This window comes from Podarcis bocagei, assembly GCF_964188305.1.
Source record: "Podarcis bocagei genome assembly, chromosome: 2".
Classification (NCBI taxonomy): domain Eukaryota; kingdom Metazoa; phylum Chordata; class Lepidosauria; order Squamata; family Lacertidae; genus Podarcis; species Podarcis bocagei.
Window position 1 is genome coordinate 954,801 of NC_138126.1, and position 23,025 is coordinate 977,825.

General features: G+C 48.7%; 1 protein-coding gene across 1 annotated transcript; it reads left to right on the forward strand.

Annotated features, from left to right (window-relative positions):
• Positions 1-5,644: 5,644 nt before the first annotated feature.
• Positions 5,645-18,534, forward strand: LOC308580621 (uncharacterized protein). The gene is made up of 2 exons (XM_081182548.1): positions 5,645-5,689; positions 15,909-18,534. Exon 2 carries the CDS (start codon positions 15,985-15,987, stop codon positions 17,809-17,811), a length of 1,827 nt encoding a protein of 608 aa, XP_081038674.1. The 5' UTR covers positions 5,645-5,689; positions 15,909-15,984; the 3' UTR covers positions 17,812-18,534.
• The last annotated feature ends 4,491 nt before the right edge of the window (positions 18,535-23,025 follow it).

The following is a 23,025-nucleotide window of genomic DNA, read 5'->3' on the forward strand; positions in this document are numbered from 1 at the left end:
CTCTACTTTGGTTGAGGGTGTCTTCCTCGTCTGGCCCATAGTCAAGTTCTTGTTAACACCCAACATTTTTATAGCTTTCCACTTTAGGCAGAGTGCTCCGGTAACCCCAGAGCCTTGGGGGGGGGGGCTATACCCACACTCTCTCTCCCACCCCCATGGCACCTGTAGTAAAGTTAGTACTTTGGTCAAGCGGAGAGTGAGGCCTTGTGGGAAACCAGCAAGAATTATGGGAACTAGGTCCTGTTGCTTTAACCCATAGACCCGTTGGCTCCAAGGGCGTGAAAGGTTTACTATGGGAGAGGAATTCTCTGGATAATGTGAAGGGTTGACACCTGTGAGGGAAGTTATGTATATCCAGCCGGTGATGTTATCTCCCTGTTTTTTGCCCAAAGGAGGTGCATCTGCATAAGCTCCAAGAAAGGGAGGAAACAACTTTGATCTAGGCTCTGGAGCCTTAATTGGCCCAGCTGTCAGAAGTTAAAATTATTAGCCCACAAGCTGGTCATTGGAGAATTCAAATGTAACCAAGAGTGGTGATTGGGCCTGGGGGATCTGATTCCACATGCAAATTAGGGATAAAAGATCTTGAGAATGGCTGGAAGGCGCGCTCTGCAATCCGCAAAATCACCCGGCTGCTGATGTTCCACCTAAGCAGCCGTTCTTTTGTGATGAAGGTTTTCTAAGACCTCTGAATGCAGATCTCTGAAGGACTCTGAACTCTCCTATCTTTGCCTTAGAGTGTAGAAGTGAGTATTAGCTAGCTATATTTTGCAACGTTTTTCTTTTCTCTTTACTTGTAATCTACCAAAAGATGTGCCTGCTTTTTAGCATGTTCTTTATGTTTTAAAATAAATTTTAAGCAAGAAACTTTCTCTTGTATTGTGCGTGCCTATCCGGGGGAATAGCTAAATCCAACGCCTAGCTTCTTGGTTGCGCCTTACTAAAGAATTTCCGCCTGCAAGCTTGTGGAAGCAACTTGTAGTTTGGGGTTAACCAGTAACAAAGAAGCACAGCAGTCTCCCTTGAGCTGTGGCTTAAGGTAACCCTGGGACAAGGGAGCCTTACCAGTTCTGTTTCGTCCTGTTTCTGAAAAGGAAAAAGGGTCTGCCAGTGATACGGAAGGGGGGGCATGTCTTCTTTACCTTCTTCGCTACAATATATCCATTTATTCCCAATTGTCAATGTCAAAAGAGACTAAAATCTATAAAATTCATAGAAACTCAACGTGCTAATTTGCTCAATTTCTCTAGGACCCCATGACACCTCCCCTGTCCTCCATCATCCCTCAAGCAAGGTGTCAAGACCCTAATCCTGTCAAATCACTCTGCCAAATCTTTCCTCCGGGCAATGCCAGTACATGGATCATTGTCTTCTCATCACTGGTACTCAGGATGTGCTTATCTGCGCATATCTCCAGCTCTGCATATCCCCCCTCCCTCCTCCATATGTTAATCCATGTAACCCAACCTCTTCTTAAAGGATTCATGATATAATCTGTGTAACCCAACCTCTTCTTAATGTATTCATGATGTAACTGGGATGTATTTTGCACTGTATTCTGGGACATGGAGGGAAATCTCAAAAGTTCATGTCACCCCTTTCTCGCTGTTCAATCTCGCCTTGAACCTGTTGCGCAATAAACTTGGATCTTCTGCAGCTTGCTCCTGTCTCCGGCTGAGCTCATTTTCCTCCGAAGGGACCCGCGGACTTAGTCCGACGAGCTGGGTGGCAGAGCAGCCTCGCACCCAGATTTTGCCGTAACATCCAGCCTTGCTCCAGAAACCTGGTCTGGCCGGAGAGCAAAGACAGGTGAGGGAGGGGCTAATGTTTGGGGACCAGTTTACCACAGGACCTGATCTGCTGCGGAGGGTGCATGGCAGGCGACTGAACTCTGATGCGACAACCTGGAAGTCCCAGAGCGGTGCATCAGTTAGAATGGGATGCTTAAGAAACCTCTACAGATTCTCAAAGGGGAGAAGAAAGCATTTAGATGTATGGAGTGCTTGACGTATTTCTCTCAGAGTTCACTTTCCTTCCCATCAATGAACTCAGATAATGGGAAATCAGTCTTAAATGCATGGAGTGCATGTGAAGTTCTGGTATTTGTATATAAAGTTGTATAGACAGGTCTTTAAAGAAATGAAGGTCATGTCTCACAAGTATAATAGCAGATGTAATATAATGTTAGATAGGGAGGGGGAGAATCTGGAGTGCTGGGGTGAGTGATGATGGGCTGAGAGCCAGCTGATTTTGGGGCCTTGGTGGAGAGAGTTGGAAATGTTGGTGTTAGGAGTTGTGGTGGTAGTTTGGGAGCAGGGTTGGTGGGATTAGCATTATAGGAACAGCATCATAACTCCCATTGATGGAACAACAAAGACACCAAAAGACGAAAAGCATCTTGTACATTTTGATGCTATGGCCTGTCGGCTACACAAATAAAGTCTATTCATTCATTCATCTTATACATAGACTGAAAGGGCTTAAGCTCAGTGAGAAAGAGGAGGACTGGTTTGAGAAGATACTGAATTATTTGGGTAGGTTTGAACAATTTGAGGCAATTAAAATGTTTAAAGTTAAATAAACCTTGTGGAGGGAGGAGCGTTAAGGTACAGTGGTGCCCCGCAAGACGAATGCCTCGCAAGACGGAAAACTCGCTAGACGAATTTCCTATGGGCTTGCTTTGCAAGACGAAAATGTATTGCGAGTTCCTGCGGGGTTTTTTTCCTCCCCCCCCTTTTCTAAGCCGCTAAGCCGCTTATCCGCTAAGCCGCTAAAAGCTGCTAAGTCGCTAATAGCGCTAATCCGCTAAGCCGTCAATGGGCTTGCTTCGCAAGACGAAAAAACCGCAAGACGGAGAGAATCACAGAACAGATTCTTTTCGTCTTGCGAGGCACCACTGTATATAGAATTGTACATATGTTATTATTGAATATTATTGAATATGTATATTATTGAATATTGTATAGGTAAAGGTAAAGGTACCCCTGCCCGTACAGGCCAGTCTTGACAGACTCTGGGGTTGTGCGCCCATCTCACTTAAGAGGCCAGGGGCCAGCGCTGTCCGGAGACACTTCCGGGTCACGTGGCCAGCGTGACATTGCTGCTCTGGCGAGCCAGAGCCGCACACGGAAACGCCATTTACCTTCCTGCTAGTAAGCGGTCCCTATTTATCTACTTGCACTCGAAGGTGCTTTCGAACTGCTAGGTTGGCAGGCGCTGGGACCGAGCAACGGGAGCGCACCCCGCCGCGGGGATTCGAACCGCCGACCTTTCGATCGGCAAGCCCTAGGCGCTGAGGCTTTTACCCACAGCGCCACCCACGTCCCAAATATTGTATACCCAATGTATTTTTTATTAATCTTGGCAGCCACTTTATCTTGGCAGCCACTGATGTAGCGACTTCGTATTTAGCTATTCCATCTCTTTCCATTTGCCAGAGGGGTTTATATCTTGTAACTTTCTGTGTGGAATATCTTTTAAGGTTGGTATTTCCCTTCCTGTTGTAATCTATTATTTCCGGTATTCCCCACCCCAACCCCACTCCGATAACTTGATTCTTGCTGTGCAATCGACTCTCCCATCTTTCATTGGCATTTTGCCCTTTCCCAGTAGTGATGTATGGAAGTGAGAGGTGGACTGTAAAGAAGGCTGATTGCTGAAGAATTGATGCTTTTGAATTATGGTGCTGGAGGAAACTCCAGCACCATAATTGGACAATGTTCTCGAAGCTACCAGCATGAGTTTGACTAAAGTGCGGGAGGCAGTGGAAGACGGGAGTGCCTGGCGTGCTCTGGTCCAGGGGGTCACGAAGAGGCGGACACGACTAAACGACTAAACCACAACAACAAGGGCTGACTTCCAGCTTTCCATTACTAATTACCATCCATTAATAATTATTTTCCATTAGGAATTATTTTTCTTGAGTGAAGGATTGCCACATCATAAAACAATGTAGTGCATGTATAGAGAAAGAACAAAGGCTGTTAGGATTTCATGCTCCCCAGTGCTGATTTTATGTTTGTTATATATTTCACACGCCTGTCTGAGTGGAGCGTGAGAAAGGAAGACTGTCTTATCTCCCTTCCGGTGTGAGACTGTGAAACTACTTTCACTTTTATGTCGTTCTGTTTTGTTGTTGGAGCTGATGAGAATGGATGCCATTATGCATATGTATGTAAATGTTATGTAAATAAATAGTAGTTTAGAACTAGGGTGCTTCTTTCTTCTGCTGTGTTAAGCCAGAAGGCTAGTGTGCACAAATCAAGATGGTTTATGTCGCTGGAGAAGGGGATGCCTTTTCCAGAGCTATGCTCACCGGAGGACGCTCGCTCGGAGGGAGATCCGGAAGGGGGGCTGCAGGTAGGCCAGAGCGTTTCCCAACAAAGGCTTCCCTTCACTCACCTTCCAATCCGGCCAGACAGGAAGGACTGGCCTCCTAGCTGCGAATCTTGCATGAAGGGGGAAGGTGGCAGAGCAGAGAGTGGGCAGTGCCAGAGGGAGAGGCCCAAAGTCTCTGCCTCCTCCACATCTCCCAGGGGTTTAGCCTGTATCTGGACAGCACCACTTCAGCCTGCAAGGAAGACCCTCTTTTCTGGGACACATGGATTCCACCACTTGGGGAAGCAGACCAAGTCAGGGGGGAGGAGATGTCCAGCCAGGACCCTCCTCCCTTGGGAGAAGGAGGGCAATGGGGAGCAGTCCATCCTGCCAGCTGCCTCCCCTGCAGTCTGAGGCGGGGCAGATCCTGCCCAGCCATAGATCCACCACTCGGGAGGAGTGCAACTTGCGCTATTGATGCTCCCCTGAGATTTCCTGTAACAGGAATAGCAGCTCCGCTGGGTCACGTCCTTGCATAACAGAATGAGTAACAGAATGAACTTCAACAGGGACAAATGTCAGGTCCTGCACTTAGGCAGGAAGACCCACCTGCACAAATAGAGGATGGGGGACACCTGCCTGACTAGCAGTACATGTGAGAAGGATCCCGGGGTCTTGGTGGACCACTAGCTGAACCTGAGTCCGCAGGGTGATGCAGCAACAAAGAAAGATTATTCTAGGCTGTAGGGTAGGACTCGAACCCAGGGCCTCAAGCTGCAAGAAAGGCGATTCTGACGAAACCTTTGCCAGCAAGAGCTTTTTGGCAGGGGAAGAGACTCCCAGGAGAGGGGCTGATGCTCTGGCTCTGTCTTCCAAGGGGGAGAGGAAGGGGGAGCCCTGGATCTGGAGAGGAGGGGCGGCGGAAGAGCGCTCCTAAGTTACTGCTCCGAGTCACAAAAGGGCGCAGCAACTCCGGTCTACTTTGCGGGGCTGTTGTAACGGGGACCCCCTGCGCCCCGGCCCTGCCTCCCCCCCCGTCGGGAAATGGGGGTGAGACTGACCGGACCCCCCCGGCAAGGGATTAAAAGGGGGGGGATATCACCTTCCTGCCCCGGAGGGCTTTTTCCCAGTGGGGGGGGGTCTCCTTCCCTGCCGCCTCCGGGGATCGAACCCGGGACTTTCTCAGGAGAGAATCAGGAAAACGGAGCTGGTTTGGGAGGAGGAGGATTGGTGTCTTCGGGGAGGGAGGGGCCACTCATTCCTCCCCCCCCCGTCAGTGAACTCCGCTTCCAGGGAGGGGGGGCAAGGGGGAGGGGAGGGGCCTGATCCACCTTCCCGGAAGAGGAGCAGCTCTGCGGAGGAGGGGAAAGAGGTGCGAAATATATCTATATATTGGGGGGGGGGGAGAGAAGGAAGCGCTTTTCCTCCCCCTGAATCTGCAAACAGGGCAGCTGGGAAGGGGGGGGCAGGATTTGGGGGGGATGAAAGGAAAGTGGGGGATTCCTCCCCCTCCCCCCCTTCTGGGGATCCGGCGAGCGGGGGAGGGGCTGGTTTAGGAGAAAGGAGCCCCTCCCCCCGAGGGGGCGCCTCCTTGGAGACCCCCAGCCCTTAGTCTTGCGGGGAAGGAAATGGGAATAGCAGAGCGAGCAGGGGAGGGGGGAGAGGAGATGCTCTGCCGCCTCCCGGGAAGGAAAAGGGAGCCCCCCCCCCGGGCTGGGACTTGAACCCAGGCCCCAGTTCTGGCTTCCCCCTGGCAGGTATCTCTGGGGCGCCGCCATCCTGGCTTGGTGGGTCCCCTTTGGGGGGAGAAGCGTTAATGGGGGCGAGAGAGGCCTGGATGGAGACCCCCGTCTCCCTCCTGGGATGGGGAGAGATTTGGCAGGAAGGCTGAGCCGGCCAGGGGGGCCTCTGGGGAAAGGGGACCCTGGGGGGGGTGGAGGGAGGAAGGGAAGCATCCCTGGGGGAGGGATCAAAGCCATCTTGGAGAAAGAGAGAGGGGCTGGGGGGGGGGCGCCTGCCTTGACTTCTCCCTCCTGCCCAGGAATCTGCCATGACTCCGCGTAGACCAGGGAGAGATCCCTGAGCAGGAGCCCCGATCCAGCCACCTCTCCTCCCCTGAAGCTCAGTCCTTGCCCTGCCTCAAGTCCCAGATCAGGAGCTGCAGGGGGCGCTGGGGGCTGTTAGAGCGAGTCCACGCATGGGGGGGGGAGAGGAAAGGGAGGAAGCCCCCTTTATTATTCCCCCCCCCCTTGAGGCTTCTCTCTGGGCAACTCCAGTCTCTCCCACATGCCTGGGTTTCTGTGCAGAAGCATCTAAAGGGCTCCCCCCCCCCCCCCAGAGACACCTGCGCCCAACTCCTTCTCACCTGGTTTCCAGTATTCCCACTATATCAGATCTCTTAACTCTGTGGGATTTAAGGGATGGGGAAGATTGCTATGGAAATGGGTGGGTTCCCGTGCTCCCCCCTCAAGAGGCTGCCTTATTATTATTATTACAGTGGTACCTCAGGTTAAATACGCTTCAGGTTACAGACTCCGCTAACCCAGGATGAGAACAGAAATTGTGGTCCAGCGGCGCGGCAGCAGCAGGAGGCCCCATTATGTTAAGAACACTTTCTTAACCACCGGAACGAATTGAGTTCTTAACCCGAGGTACCACTGTACTGCAGTTTCAGTTATTGTTCTTTGTTTATTTAATCTATTAGTCTCTTTCTCTTGCCCAGGGCAGCCCAAAGGGACTAACAACCAGTTGTTGTTGTTGTTGTTGTTGTTGTTGTTGTTGTTGTTTGAAGTTGAATCCTGACAGGACAGAAGTACTGTTTTGGGGGGACAGGAGGTGGGCAGGTGTGGAGGATTCCCTGGTCCTGAATGGGGTAACTGTGCCCCTGAAGGACCAGGTGCGCAGCCTGGGAGTCATTTTGGACTCACAGCTGTCCATGGAGGCACAGGTCAAATCTGTGTCCAGGGCAGCTGTTTACCAGCTCCATCTGGTACGCAGGCTAAGACCCTATCTGCCTGCAGACTGTCTCACCAGAGTGGTGCATGCTCTAGTTATCTCCCGCTTGGATTACTGCAATGCGCTCTACGTGGGGCTACCTTTGAAGGTGACTCAGAAACTACAGCTAATCCAGAATGCGGCAGCTAGACTGGTGACTGGGGGCGGCTGCCGAGACCACATAACACCGGTCTTGAAAGACCTACATTGGCTCCCAGGACGTTTCCGAGCACAATTCAAAGTGTTGGTGCTGACCTTTAAAGCCCTAAACGGCCTCGGTCCAGTATATCTGAAGGAGTGTCTCCACCCCCATCGTTCAGCCCGGACATTGAGGTCCAGCACCGAGGGCCTTCTGGCGGTTCCCTCATTGAGAGAAGCAAAGCTACGGGGCAGAGGGCCTTTTCGGTCGTGGCACCCGCCCTGTGGAAAGCCCTCCCATCGGATGTCAAGGTGATGGACAACTACCTGACATTCAGAAGACATCTTAAGGCGTCCCTATTCAGGGAAGCTTTTAATGTATGATATTTTAGTGTTTTTTGGTTTCTGTGGAAGCCGCCCAGAGTGGCTGGGGAAACCCAGCCAGATGGGCGGGGTACAAATAATAAATTATTGTTGTTGTTGTTGTTGTTATGTTCCATGGTGACACTCCTACGCCTTCTTTGTCGTGTTTCCTGTATTTTGGGGGAAGAGAGAAGGCTGTTCTCGGGGCCTGCTCCCCCACTAGGGAAACTGAGGCAGCCCCCTCAGGCAGGAGATGCAGGGAGGGGCAAGGAGGGGACGGAGCGGAGTCCCATTTGGCCAGCCCTGATTTAACCCTCTATCCTCTCATCCAGTGGAAGGTGCTGTCCCATTGCCAGTGTCCCAGACACAATGCAGCCGCCTTGGGAAGTCAGTGGTGCCGGATGATTTGGGAATGTGAGCAGTTGGTTGGACTGTATCAGGAAGATGTTGGAGATCATGGAGAAAGGAGAAATGAAAGCGTTTTCAGAGGAGGGGGAAGATGGAGAAAGTGTGTCCCCCCAGATAAGACTCCCATCCTCCCTGGCCATGGGCCATCCTTGCTTGGGCAGGTGGTCCTTTGAGTCCAACCACATCTGGAGGGCCAGAGATGCCTCAACTCAGCATAGAAGGTTCCTCTAGGGCTCAGTGTTACTTGGGAGTTGGTGGAACTGGATCTTAAGGGTTCTTGAGACATTTCCAAGGGATTGTGATTGGTATCCAGACCCTAACACTATAAATCCAAGGTGTCCCCACTGAGCAGTTTATCAACCCTGCTGGCCGCTGGGGAAGACCTTCTGAAGGAAATTATTTTCCCCAAAGTTGCTTCCTTCCTTTGTCCGCTGCTGCTGCTGCCCACACTAAAGGAATGTCTGGATGAAATCCCAGGGCTGTCTGGCTCCTATGTCCAGTTGATATTCTAGAAAAAAGTGTGGCTAAGATTCTGAGTCACAATCGTGGCTGAGAAATACAGCCAGGGAATATGAAACTGATTTGAAAATTGGTTTCTTCTTTACACATTGTTGTTGTTGTTGTATTACATTCAGGTGGACACACCACTGGTTCCATCTTCTTTCTATTCTTTCCCACAATCAGTGTTATTCACCTTTAATACTCATCTTTCTCAGTGTCACACATATTTTTATCTTGTGATCTTCATATGAAGAGAGGTATAACAATTTAATAAATAATTCCCAGTTGGAGCAGAGCTAGAATATCCAGAAGCCCTTGGCCACCCAATAATAATATTTATTACTTTTCCAACAATTTAAACACTACAAAAACAATACAATACAAAAACACTACATAACATTGACACATTAAACTAGCAAAACAAAACAAAAACAATCTAATAAATCAAACAATTTCATTATCCCATCTTTCATTCACTTATTTCCACGACCTCCTCACACCTCCCTTTTTGTATTCCACTTCTGTTAATTGTTTCAGCAATTCCTTTCCATCTTCCTCTGTTTTCTATCCTATCATTATCTTAACACATTCTAACCTTATTTTTTCCTTTAATATTCTATTAATCTATTTATACTTAATTCCTTATAACATTTCTACTAAAGCCATATAATGTGATGGCCTGGGATTCCGATTCGGAGGATGAAACAGAGGAATCCCAGCCTGCACAGGAGTCCCCGCCTCCAGGGCCGGCTGAACTGGGGCAAGGCCTAGATGCTGAAGAGCCTGCACCTGTGGCAGTGCATCAGGAGCTGGCCCCAGGTGAAGCCCTTCTGGCCCCAGAGGGGCTTGATGACTCAGTGGCCACAGGTGAGCCTCCTCCAGGGCCCAGTAACCCTTCGGCCTCTCCTGATCTGCAGAGGCTTAGGGCAGAGAGGCGAAGGGAACTGGTTGCCCCCAGGAGGAGTGCTCGCCTTAAGGCCAGAGGAGGCGGGGCTCCTGGGGGCCGGGACCGCCCCTGGCCTTAGAGGAGGATAAAAGCCCAGTCAACCCGGCCCCAGGTTGCGGGAGCAACGTCGTTGTTGGCTTCGGACCTTCCTGTGTTCTTGATCCCTGCTCGGCCTCCTGTTCCTGACTATCCGGTACTCCTGTTCCCTGCTCGGCCTCCCGTTCCCGACCATCCGGTGTTCCTGTTACCTGCTCAGCCTTCTGTTCCAGCGTTCCTGTTCCCCGCCCGGCTCTCTGCATCGGACCTCGCCCCTCTTCGTGTGGACTCTGCTACACTCACGGTACCTTACCCCCGGGACCAGCACAGTTTGCTCCCGCCACACCCGCACTCCCCCTTCGTAGGGGTGCGTTCGGGAAGAGCCAGAGGCCATGGCTGACCAGGCGGCTGCACTGGTGACTTTGGCCCAGGAGAACCAGGCCTTGACTCACACCGTGCAGCAGCTCAGTGACGCGGTTGTGGCACTTCAGCAACGCTTGGAAGCCCTACCGGCTCCTGGGGCCGACGCCCCGGCTCCGGGCAAGTACCCAGTGGCTTTGCCTGAGAAATTTGATGGAGCCCCGGCCAGCTTTCCCATGTTCCTGGCCCAGGCCAAGCTGTATATTCAGGGGCGAGCCCGGAACTTTCCTGACGACCGCACCAAGGTGCACTTTTTGATTAGTTTGTTAAAGGACCAGGCGGCCAAGTGGGCGTTGCCGCTACTCAGGCAAGACTCCCCCTTGCTGGCAGACTATACGGGGTTTTGCAATCGTTTGGAGGCCGCGTTCGGCAACCCCCAGAAAGGGAGTCAAGCCAACCGGGCGATTCGGCGTTTGAAACAGGACAAGTCCACGGTGGCCGCATACACCACGGAGTTTCGGCTGTTGGCACAGGACTTGACCTGGAATGATTCGGCACTGCGGGACCAGTATCTCGAAGGGCTTTCGGACGAGGTACTGGACCAGTTGGCCACAATGGAACGCCCCACCACGCTAGACACTCTCATTCAACGGAGTCTACAAATAGACGACTGGTTGGAGGATCGTTGTCAGGCCCGGGGTCGCCGACACTTCCAGTTCACGGCACCAGCTTTTTCCGGCAGCCCCACGGTCACAACTGATTTAACGGAGGAGCCTATGCAGCTCGGGGCAGTGCGGCCACGCCTTTCCCCCGCAGAGAAGGCGCGGCGTCGGGAGGGAAATCTCTGTCTCTACTGTGGCGGAAGTGGACACTTCGCTCGGTCTTGCCCTGAGAAACGCCAGCCGCAGGGAAACCGCCAACCCCGGTAGCTGATGGCCCTAGCTACCGGGGGTCCCAAACCGCGCAGAATGGGCCTGCACCAATGGACTTGCAACATCTTATGGTTTCGGTACGTTTATACCCTCCAGGTGGGCCCTGGATCCACACCCATGCTTTGGTAGATTCAGGGGCAACCCGCTCCTATATGGACGCTGCTTTTGCCGCCCATCATCAGGTGCCACTTTGGAACAAGCCAGTACCGGTCCAGGTGGAAGCGATTGACAGACGACCACCCATCTGGTCAGTCGTGAGTTTTGGTGGCCCCGCCTGAAGGCTGACGTGGCTCGCTACGTTGCTGGTTGTGATGTCTGCCGGCGCGCCAAGGGACCTACCGGGCGACCCCCCGGCCTACTTCAGCCATTGCCAGTTCCACCGCGCCCTTGGCACACGGTTTCGTTGGACTTTGTAGTGGACTTACCCTCGTCTCGTGGCTGTACCTGCCTTCTGGTTTTCTCCGACCATTTCACCAAGATGGTGCACTGCGCTCCCTGTCCATCTGTACCCACAGCCAAGGAAACTGCTCAGCTGTACCTTCAGCATGTCTTCCGCCTGCATGGACTACCTGAGCGCGTGGTGTCCGACCAGGGCGTTCAGTTCACATCCCGGTTCTGGCGAGCATTACACCAGACCCTCGGGACAGAGGTCTGCCTCTCGTCAGCCTACCACCCACAGACCGATGGCCAGACGGAACGGGCGAACGCGGTGCTGGAGCAGTACCTCCGGTGTTACTGCAGCTACCAGCAGGATGACTGGGTCGACCACCTGGCATTGGCGGAGTTCGCCTATAACAACGCGGTGAACGCGTCCACCCAGCAGACCCCATTCCAGGCCAGTTATGGTTATCATCCACGGCTGTTTCCAGAGGTGCTGCCGGCATCCGCGGTCCCGGCGGTGACGGAGTGGCTTCAAGAGCTCCAGTCCCAGCAACAGCTTTTGGTGGAGCAACTGCACCAGGCCAAGGAAGCATACAAAGCCCAGGCCGACCGCCACCGCCAGGTGGGGCCGGAACTTCGCGTCGGTGACCTGGTTTGGCTCTCCACTCGCCACCTCCACCCCTCTCGACCTTCGCGGAAGTTGGACGCCCGCTTCACCGGCCCGTTCCCTATCGTAGACCAAGTCTCTCCTGTGGCATTCCGTCTCCGGTTACCCGCAACCCTGAAGGTTCACCCGGTCTTCCACAGGTCCCTTTTGAGTCCGGTGGCCCCACCCGACGAGTTCCACCCGAACCGTCCCCAACCGCAGCCAGTGTTGGTTCGGGGAGAGCCTGAGTACGAGGTGGAACGCATCCTGGACTCCCGATACCGCAGGGGAAAGCTGCAGTATCTCATTGACTGGAAGGGGTACGGACCGGAGGACCGTTCCTGGGAACCAGCGGCCAACGTCCACGCACCTGCCTGCCTCCGAGAGTTCCATGCGACGTACCCCGGCAAGCCGGGTCCGGACCCTCGGTTGAGGGGGGGGCCTGGGAGGGGGGATGGTGTGATGGCCTGGGATTCCGATTCGGAGGATGAAACAGAGGAATCCCAGCCTGCACAGGAGTCCCCGCCTCCAGGGCCGGCTGAACTGGGGCAAGGCCTAGATGCTGAAGAGCCTGCACCTGTGGCAGTGCATCAGGAGCTGGCCCCAGGTGAAGCCCTTCTGGCCCCAGAGGGGCTTGATGACTCAGTGGCCACAGGTGAGCCTCCTCCAGGGCCCAGTAACCCTTCGGCCTCTCCTGATCTGCAGAGGCTTAGGGCAGAGAGGCGAAGGGAACTGGTTGCCCCCAGGAGGAGTGCTCGCCTTAAGGCCAGAGGAGGCGGGGCTCCTGGGGGCCGGGACCGCCCCTGGCCTTAGAGGAGGATAAAAGCCCAGTCAACCCGGCCCCAGGTTGCGGGAGCAACGTCGTTGTTGGCTTCGGACCTTCCTGTGTTCTTGATCCCTGCTCGGCCTCCTGTTCCTGACTATCCGGTACTCCTGTTCCCTGCTCGGCTTCCTGTTCCTGACTATCCAGTACTCCTGTTCCCTGCTCGGCCTCCTGTTCCCGACCATCCGGTGTTCCTGTTACCTGCTCAGCCTTCTGTTCGAGAGTTCATGTTCCCCGCCCGGCTCTCTGCATCGGACCTCGCCCCTCTTCGTGTGGACTCTGTTACACTCACGGTACCTTACCCCCGGGACCAGCACATATAACTTCATTCCAACATTTTTCTAACATTCATTAATTTTACAGTATTTCTGTAAATAATCTTTAAACTTTTTCCAATCTTCTTCCACCGACTCTTCTCCCTGGTCTTGGATTCTGCCAGTCATTTCCGCCAGTTCCATATAGTCCCATCAACTTCATCTGCCATCCTTCCCAGGTGGGTAAATCTTGTGTCTTCCAATATTTCGCGATAAGTATTCTTGCTGCTGTTGTTGCATACATAAAAAATGTTCTATCCTTCTTTGGCACCAATTGGCCGACCGTGCCCAGGAGAAAGGCCTCTGGTTTCTTCAGGAAGGTATATTTGAATACCTTTTTCATTTCATTATAAATTATCTCCCAGAATGTCTTAATCCTTGGGCACGTCCACCAAAGGTGAAAGAATGTACCTTCAGTCTCATTACATTTCCAACTTTATTGTTGGGCAAATGATAAATTTTTGCAAGCTTGAGTGGTGTCATGTACCACCTATAAATCATTTTCATTAAATTTTCTCTTAGGGCATTACATGCCGTGAATTTCATACCTGTGGTCCATAACTGTTCCCAGTCAGCCATCATTATGTTATGTCCAACATCTTGTGCCCATTTAATCATAGCTGATTTCACCGTTTCATCCTTAGTGTTCCATTTCAACAGCAAGTTATACATTCTTGACAACTTCTTAATTTTTGGATCTAACAATTCTGTTTCCAATTTTGATTTTTCCACCTGGAAACCAACTTTTTTGTCCAAATTGTATGCCTCCATTATTTGATAATAATGGAGCCAATCTCGCACTTTATTTTTCAATTTTTCAAAGCTCTGCAATTTTATTCTGTCTCCATCTTGTTCCAGAATTTCCCAATATTTCGGCCATTTGGCCTCCATATTGAGTTTTTGCTGTGCCTTCGCTTCCATTGGTGACAACCATCTTGGGGTTTTCTTTTCTAGCGAATAATTATATCTTGTCCAAACATTAAACAATGCTTTTCTAACAATATGATTTTTAAACGCTTTATGTACTTTTACCTTATCGTACCACAAATATGCATGCCAACCAAATGCATTATTGAAACCTAGATCCAACACGTCAGTGTTTTCAAGAAGCAGCCATTCTCTCAGCCAGCAAAAAGCAGCTGATTCATAATAAAGTTTAAGGTCTGGCAGGGCAAATCCACCTCTTTCTTTAGCATCAGTTAATATCTTAAATTTTATTCGAGGCTTCTTGCCCTGCCAAACAAATCTGGAAATATCTTTCTGCTACTTCTTGAAACAATCCATCTTATCCAAATTTTGTAATGTTTGAAACAAAAACAACATCCTTGGCAGCACATTCATTTTTATCACAGAAATTCGGCCTAACAATGATAACTTCAAATTTGTCCATATTTCTAAATCCTTTTTCACTTCAATCCAACATTTTTAATAATTATCCTTAAATAAATTCACATTTTTGGCAGTCATGTTAACCCCTAAATATTTCACTTTCTTAACCAGTGTTAGTCCTGTCTCCTCCTGAAACTTCTCTCTCTCATTCACAGTTAAGTTTTTCTCTAAAAGCTTGGTTTTTGTCTTATTCAGCTTAAAACCTGCTACCTGTCCAAATTCTTGAATCAGTTCCAATACACTTTTAGTACTAGATTCTGGCTCCTGTAAGGTCAATACTAAATCATCAGCAAATGCTTTAAGTTTGTACTGTTTAGCTCCCACTTGTATACCTTTAACCTCTTGGACCTTTCTTATCATGTTTAACAAAACCTCAAGGACCGATATAAAGAGCAATGGAGAAATTGGGCAGCCTTGCCGTGTCCCTTTCTCAATCTTAAACTCTTCTGTCACTACATTGTTCACAATTAATTTTGCCTTTTGTTCTGAATAAATTGCACCTATACCATTTTCAAACCCTTGACCTACCCCCATCCCCTGTAAATTCTTCTTCATAAAACTCCAAGAAATATTCTCAAAGCTACAATATCTAGAAGCCCTTGGCTACCCAGGGCAAAGGAGGAAGAACAGTGAGAGAGGCCTGGACAGGGAATGTCCGCTAAGATAGGCCAGTGTCAGGAGGCGGATGCGAGACCTGGCAGCATATAATTATTATAAATCATAATAGGGGTGGGTGTCTCAATCTGGCCTTCCCAGCAGTCCGGCTCCAGCTGCTTTCCTTCTGCATCTCCAGCTCTCTCCATTCAAGAATGCAAGGCTGAGAGATGGAGGTCCAACCCCAAGAACATTCTCCAACTGAGCACTCCTTCAACCGACCACAAGCACCAAGCCTTGTCACTAGACTTACGTATGGGTCTCCCAAAATGGTCAGTATGGACCTCCTGAGGCCAAAGGGACTGTGCAGGTGATGAATAAAGATCTAGAGGTCGAAGGGGATGAAATGTGGCCCAAGGGGGGGGCGGAGGATAATACTGCAGAGGATGAAGAACTTCATGATGATCTTTGGACCCTGATGAATATTGGCCAGGTTCATGGAACATAGAGCAGCTCCCTTTCCTGTGAGAAACCACTTTTTATAAAACGTAAACCCCACAGTTCAACCGTATTCTAAGATAATGCTGCTTCATTAATGCTTAATTAAGGGTTAGGAAAGGCTGGTGATGCATTACCATTATTTAACATTATTTCATCTGTCTTTCCTAAACATTTGGAACATATGGAGGACGAAAGAATGTACGAGACGTCAAAATAAGAGCAGGTGCTAATTGATGTGTGTAATATTCCTTTGTTCTCTTCCTAGGTTTCCTTCCCCCTGCTCCTCCCTGTTGAAAGAAGACAATGGAGAAGGCAGTCAAAATTCTGGAGGGCCATGTCCAATGGGAATAACAAAGAAACCATATAAATTCATGGAATGTGAAAAGAGAGAGGAGAAACAATTTGAAAGTATGGAATGTGGGAAGAGTTTCACTCCCAGTGGAACACTTGGAAAACATCAACGGACTCACACAGGAGAGAAACCATTTAAATGCATGGAGTGTGGAAAAAGCTTTGGTTGGAGTTCAAACCTTCGTATACATAAACACACGCACACGGGGGAGAAACCATATAAATGTAAGGAGTGTGGAAAGAGCTTCAGTCAGATTGGACACCTTAAAAACCATCAACGAATCCACACAGGAGAAAAACCATATAAATGTATGGAGTGTGGAAAGAGCTTCACCGATAGTGGAACATTTAGAAAACATCAACAGACACACACGGGCGAGAAACCATTCAAATGCATGGAATGTGGAAAGAGCTTCAGTCATAGTGGATACCTTAGAATCCATCAACGGATTCACACAGGGGAGAAACCATTTGAATGTTTGGAGTGTGGAAAGAGTTTCAGTACAAATAGAGGACTGAATATTCATCATAAAACTCACACTGGGGAAAAACCATTTGAATGTATGCTGTGTGATAAGAGCTTCACTGAGAGTAGAAAACTTAGAATCCATCATCGAACTCACACAGGGGAAAAACCATATAAATGTATGGATTGTGGAAAGAGATTCAGTCACAGTGAAACACTGAGAAAACATAAACGGACTCACACAGGGGAGAAACCATTTAAATGCATGGAATGTGGAAATAGCTTTATTGATGGTAAAGAACTTAATATCCATAATCAAACTCACACAGGGGAAAAATCATTTGAATGTATGGATTGTGGAAAGAGATTCACTTCTAGTGGAACACTTAGAATCCATCAACGGACTCACACAGGGGAGAAACCATTTAAATGTAAAGAGTGTGGAAAGGGCTTCACTTCTAGTGGAGCAGTAAGAAGACATCAATGGACTCACTCAGGGGAAAAACCATTTAAATGCATGGAATGTGGAAAGAGTTTTATTGAGAGGAGAGACCTGAGAACCCATTGTCAAACTCACACTGGGGAGAAACCATTTAAATGTATGCTGTGTGATAAGAGCTTCACTGAGAGTAGAAAACTTAGAATCCATCATCGAACTCACACAGGGGAAACACCATATAAATGTATGGATTGTGGAAAGAGATTCAGTCACAGTGAAACACTAAGAAAACATCAATGGACTCACACAGGGGAGAAACCATTTAAATGCATGGAATGTGGAAAGAGCTTTATTGATGGTACAGCACTTAGTATCCATCATCAAACTCACACAGGGGAGAAACCATATAAATGTATGGATTGTGGAAAGAGATTCAGACACAGTGAAACACTAAGAAAACATCAACAGACTCACACAGGGGAAAAACCATTTAAATGCATGGAATGTGGAAAGAGCTTTATTGATGGTACAGCACTTAGTATCCATCATCAAACTCACACAGGGGAGAAACCATTTGAATGTATGGAGTGTGGAAAGAGCTTCACTTCTAGTGGAACATTTAGAATCCATCAACGGACTCACTCAGGTGAAAAACCATTTAAATGCATGGAATGTGGAAAGAGTTTCATTGAGAGGAGAGAGCTGAGAACCCATTATCAAACTCACACTGGGGAGAAACCATTTAAATGCACCGAGCGCGGCAAGAGCTTCAATCGCAGTGGAACACTTAGAAAACATCAATGGACTCACACAGGGGAGAAACCATTTAAATGTAAGGAGTGTGGAAAGGGCTTCACCAATGTTGGAAATGTTAGAAGACATCAACGGACTCACACGGGAGAAACCATTTAAATGTATGGAGAGTTGAAAGAGTTTCAGAGTGGAAACCTAATTTCACACACAGGAAACTTAGACGACATCAACAGACTCACTCGGGGACAAGCAAATAAATGTATGGAGTGTGGAAAGAGCGTCAATAGAAGTGGAAACCTTAGCAAACATCAGCGAACTCAAAAAGGGAAAACCACTTACGTATATGGAGCGTACATAGAGGTTCAGTCCTGATGTTCTTAGAAACCATCAATGGGCTCGCAAGGAGGAAAAGCTTTAAGAGTTGAAACCCTACAATCCACAAACTGAAAAATCTTAAATGGTTTGAATGGAAGGAGTGTGGTGCTGGGATGGATGCTGGGATGTTTTTGCCTCTACGCATGGGTCTGGGAATGTTCTGATCAGTTCACATTGAGTTCAGTACCCTGACCTGTTCTTGACGCATTGTTGACCACATCTACGGAACGCGATTGTTATGTTCTTTCATGTCATGCAAAATCAATCATTAGTAATAGTTTAAGTCTTGATACTCAATCACTAGTTAATAGTTTAATAAGGAGGTTTCACGCCTGTCCAATTCTGTGTTCCCTTTCCCACCCTTTAATCTATTGATGATTAATACCTATCTTCAACCCTTGCATTGTATTCATGTTAACCAATCGGCAACAAGCACATATGTAATGCTGTAATATTCAATAAAAGGGACCCTCTGAGACTTGCTCGAGAGATGCCTCCCGTATGACAGCTTGCCATTTGTCTCTCGCTTATTTCAACCCAACAGTGTGGGAAGTGTTTCAATTGCTTTATATATAGATAATTTTATTAATACAGTGGTACCTCGGGTTACATACGCTTCAGGTTACAGACTCTGCTAACCCAGAAATAGTGCTTCAGGTTAAGAACTTTGCTTCAGGATGAGAACAGAAACCGTGCTCCAGCGGCGGAGCAGCAGGAGGAGGCCCCATTAGCTAAAGTGGTGCTTCAGGTTAAGAACGGACCTCCGGAACGAATTAAGTACTTAACCTGAGGCACCACTGTATATAATTTTATTTACAAATTGCGTTCAAAAATGGAAGCATTCACCTCTGGGTTCTTGGCGTTTGAAAGCCCCAAACGTTCAACTTCTGAAGCGTTCTACAACCGAGATTCCACTGAGAATCCAGCAATAGTGTGTTGTCCAACGATATCCATTCTTTTAACCAACACGAAGAGGCTGCCTCGTAGTAGAAAATCTAGCAGTGCGAAGCCACCTCTATTTTTAGTATCTATCGAAATTTTATAGTTTATTCTTGGTGTTTTCCCCCTGCCAGAGTAATCATGAAATATCTCTTTGCCATTCGTTAAAGAAGCTTGTATTATTTATTATTGGTATCATTTAGAATAAAAACAGTATCTTAGGTAAAACATTTCTCTTTATGGTTGAAATCCTTCGTAAAAGTGAAAGTTTCATCCTCCCCTATATTTCCAAATGTTTTTAACATTTTTTGATACTCTAACGTAATTGGAATATGTTTTAATTCAGTGTTTTTCAAATAAACCCTTATTTAGTCTCCATCTATACAATGAACTATTTTCACCCCTCATTATCATCCATTTTCAGTTTTGATCTGATATAGTTCTTGGCTGGATCTCTACAGTCTTTAATCCTGTAGGCAGTTCCTTCAATATCCACATCATGTTTCTTCTTCCCGCAGAATCCTTTGAATCAGAAGAACATGTTTACTCTTGTTCTAATGGGTGTCTGAATCTCCAAGCATCTGGGTTGGCAAACTAAGGCCTGTGGGCCGGATCAGGCGCAATTGCCTTCTAGATCTAGAAAGGCAATTCTAGATCTAGAAAGGCAATTCTAGAAAGGGAGTTCATGATGGCTGGGAGTTTGTTAAGAGGGAGATAGTCAAAGCACAACGTCAGGCAATACCAATGAGACGGAAACATGGAAGGTGCCTAAAGAAGCCAGCGTGGCTATCTAAAGAACTTTTAACTGAGTTAAGATTAAAAAAGGATGTGTACAAAAAATGGAAAAGGGGGGAAACCACCAAAGAGGAATTCAAACAAATAGCCAGCACGTGTAGACACAAAGTCAGAAAAGCTAAAGCACAGAATGAACTCAGGCTTGCTAGAGAGGTTAAAAGCAACAAAAAAGGCTTTTATGGGTATGTTCGTAGCAAAAGGAAGAACAAAGAAACAGTGGGGGTCACTCAGAGGAGAAGATGGTGAAATGCAAACAGGGGACACAGAAAGGGCTGAACTCCTCAATGCCTTCTTTGCCTCAGTCTTCTCCGATAAAGAAAACAATGCCCGACCTGAAGAATTTGGAGCAAATGATTCAGCAAAGGAAACACAGCCCAGAATAACTAAGGAGATAGTACAAGAATATTTGGCTAGTTTAGATGTATTCAAGTCTCCAGGGCCAGATGAACTGCATCCAAGAGTATTAAAAGAACTGGCAGATGTGATCTCAGAACCACTGGCAGTCATCTTTGAGAATTCCTGGAGAACAGGCGAAGTCCCGGCAGACTGGAGGAGGGCAAATGTTGTCCCTATTTTCAAAAAGGGGAAAAGAGAGGACCCAAATAATTACCGCCCAGTCAGTCTGACATCAATAGCAGGGAAGATTCTGGAGCAGATCATTAAGCAAACAGTTTGTGAGCACCTAGAAAGGAATGCTGTGATCACCAATAGTCAGCATGGATTTCTGAAAAATAAGTCATGTCAGACTAACCTGATCTCGTTTTTTGCCAGAATTACAAGCCTGGTAGATGAAGGGAACGCAGTGGATATAGCCTACCTTGATTTCAGCAAGGCATTTGACAAGGTGCCCCATGATATTCTTGTAAAGAAGCTGGTAAAATGCGGTCTTGACTATGCTACCACTCAGTGGATTTGTAACTGGCTGACTGACCGAACCCAAAGGGTGCTCATCAATGGTTCCTCTTCATCCTGGAGAAGAGTGACTAGTGGGGTGCCACAGGGTTCTGTCTTGGGCCCGGTCTTATTCAACATCTTTATCAACGACTTGGATGATGGACTCAAGGGCATCCTGATCAAATTTGCAGATGACACCAAACTGGGAGGGGTGGCTAACACCCCAGAGGACAGGATCACACTTCAAAACGACCTTGACAAATTAGAGAACTGGGCAAAAACAAACAAGATGAATTTTAACAGGGAGAAATGTAAAGTATTGCACTTGGGCAAAAAAAATGAGAGGCACAAATACAAGATGGGTGACACCTGGCTTGAGAGCAGTACATGTGAAAAGGATCTAGGAGTCTTGGTTGACCACAAACTTGACATGAGCCAACAGTGTGACGCGGCAGCTAAAAAAGCCAATGCAATTCTGGGCTGCATCAATAGGAGTATAGCATCTAGATCAAGGGAAGTAATAGTGCCACTGTATTCTGCTCTGGTCAGGCCTCACCTGGAGTACTGTGTCCAGTTCTGGGCACCACAGTTCAAGAAGGACACTGACAAACTGGAACGTGTCCAGAGGAGGGCAACCAAAATGGTCAAAGGCCTGGAAACGATGCCTTATGAGGACCGGCTAAGGGAGCTGGGCATGTTTAGCCTGGAGAAGAGGAGGTTAAGGGGTGATATGATAGCCATGTTCAAATATACAAAAGGATGTCACATAGAGGAGGGAGAAAGGTTGTTTTCTGCTGCTCCAGAGAAGCGGACACGGAGCAATGGATCCAAACTACAAGAAAGAAGATTCCACCTAAACATTAGGAAGAACTTCCTGACAGTGAGAGCTGTTCGACAGTGGAATTTGCTGCCAAGGAGTGTGGTGGAGTCTCCTACTTTGGAGGTCTTTAAGCAGAGGCTTGACAACCATCTGTCAGGAGTGCTCTGATGGTGTTTCCTGCTTGGCAGGGGGTTGGACTTGATGGCCCTTGTGGTCTCTTCCAACTCTATGATTCTATGATTCTATGATTCTATGATCTGGCCTGCGGACGGTCCGGGAATCGTCGCATGGATTGCCAGAATGCACGTTCTTTCCCTCTCCCTCACACGGCGGCGCTTTTCTCCTCAGGGACGAGCAATCTTGTCCCACACCGGGTGCCATCAACGGGGGGAGTCGGCTCACCCGCCTGCCTGCCTCAGCAGGGTGGCGCTGGGATGGGGGTGTGACGCTGGCTGCCGGCTGCTGCTGCGTTTTCCTCTTGCTCCTCCTCCCTCCCTCAGTCCGCCCTTCCTTTTCTGTGCCCCTACTCTGTGCCGCTTCCTCATGCGCTTTCTTCGTCACCCCCTCCCTCCTTCATTCCTCCCATGGCGTTCAGGCGGTTTGTTGCAGCGGCCGCAACTGCCACTTGCGGGTTGGGAAGCAGTAGCAGTTGGTGGGTAAAAGCTCCAGCAACGCCTCCGTTCCCCTGCCTCCGTCCGCGGCTCCGCCGGGGCTGCTGCTTCTGTCTTCTCCGGCCAACACAGCCTCCTGCCCTGCCCTGGCACCTGGCTGGAGAAGCCCAACTGGGGCTATTGGGACGACAACTGGGACAGGTAAAGCCAAACATCTTCAGGCCTCTTTGCGGACAGGCCAAAATCGCTCATTTCCCCCCGAAATATAGTCCGGCCCCCAACAAGGTCTGAGGGACAGTGGACCGGCCTCCTGCTGAAAAAGTCTGCTGACCCCTGATCTAGTAGATCCATTGTTGTAACCATATCAACAAAGTATTTGGTATTTTGCCTTCTTCTGAGACACTTTCCCTTAGTGTTTAGTCATAGTCCAGTGATCCTACTCCATTAAATTCACCCGTAATAATTTATTTCTGTCATAAACCTCAGACATACTTTCCTCCAATAGTTGGAAGAAATCTCATGCGAAGAGGGGCTCTGAATCGGAAAGTCCCAGTCCCAAATCTTAATCCTGCCACCCTAAGATATTATAAGCAGGCCCCACATACCTCTTTCCACCTGCAATAGGGAGGTTAGAACAACACTTAATACCCTGCAGGGATTATAAGAGCCACAATTGCTTTGCATTCACAAACGCTGTGTGAAATATCACTAGTGAACAGAATAATTCAAACAAGGAAACCAACAACAGTATTAAGAGAGAGAAAAACTGGATTTGAAATGACCCAACCACAAGATGAGAAGTCTCCCTCCTAAATGAGGGAAGGGGGAGGCATGGGGGGGGGGCTTTTGAAGTCTCCCTGCTGGCAAGGGAATTCCAGAGCAAGGGAATCCCTCCCTGCCTCATCTCCAGCAGGAAGGGGGGATTTCCAGACTGGGACC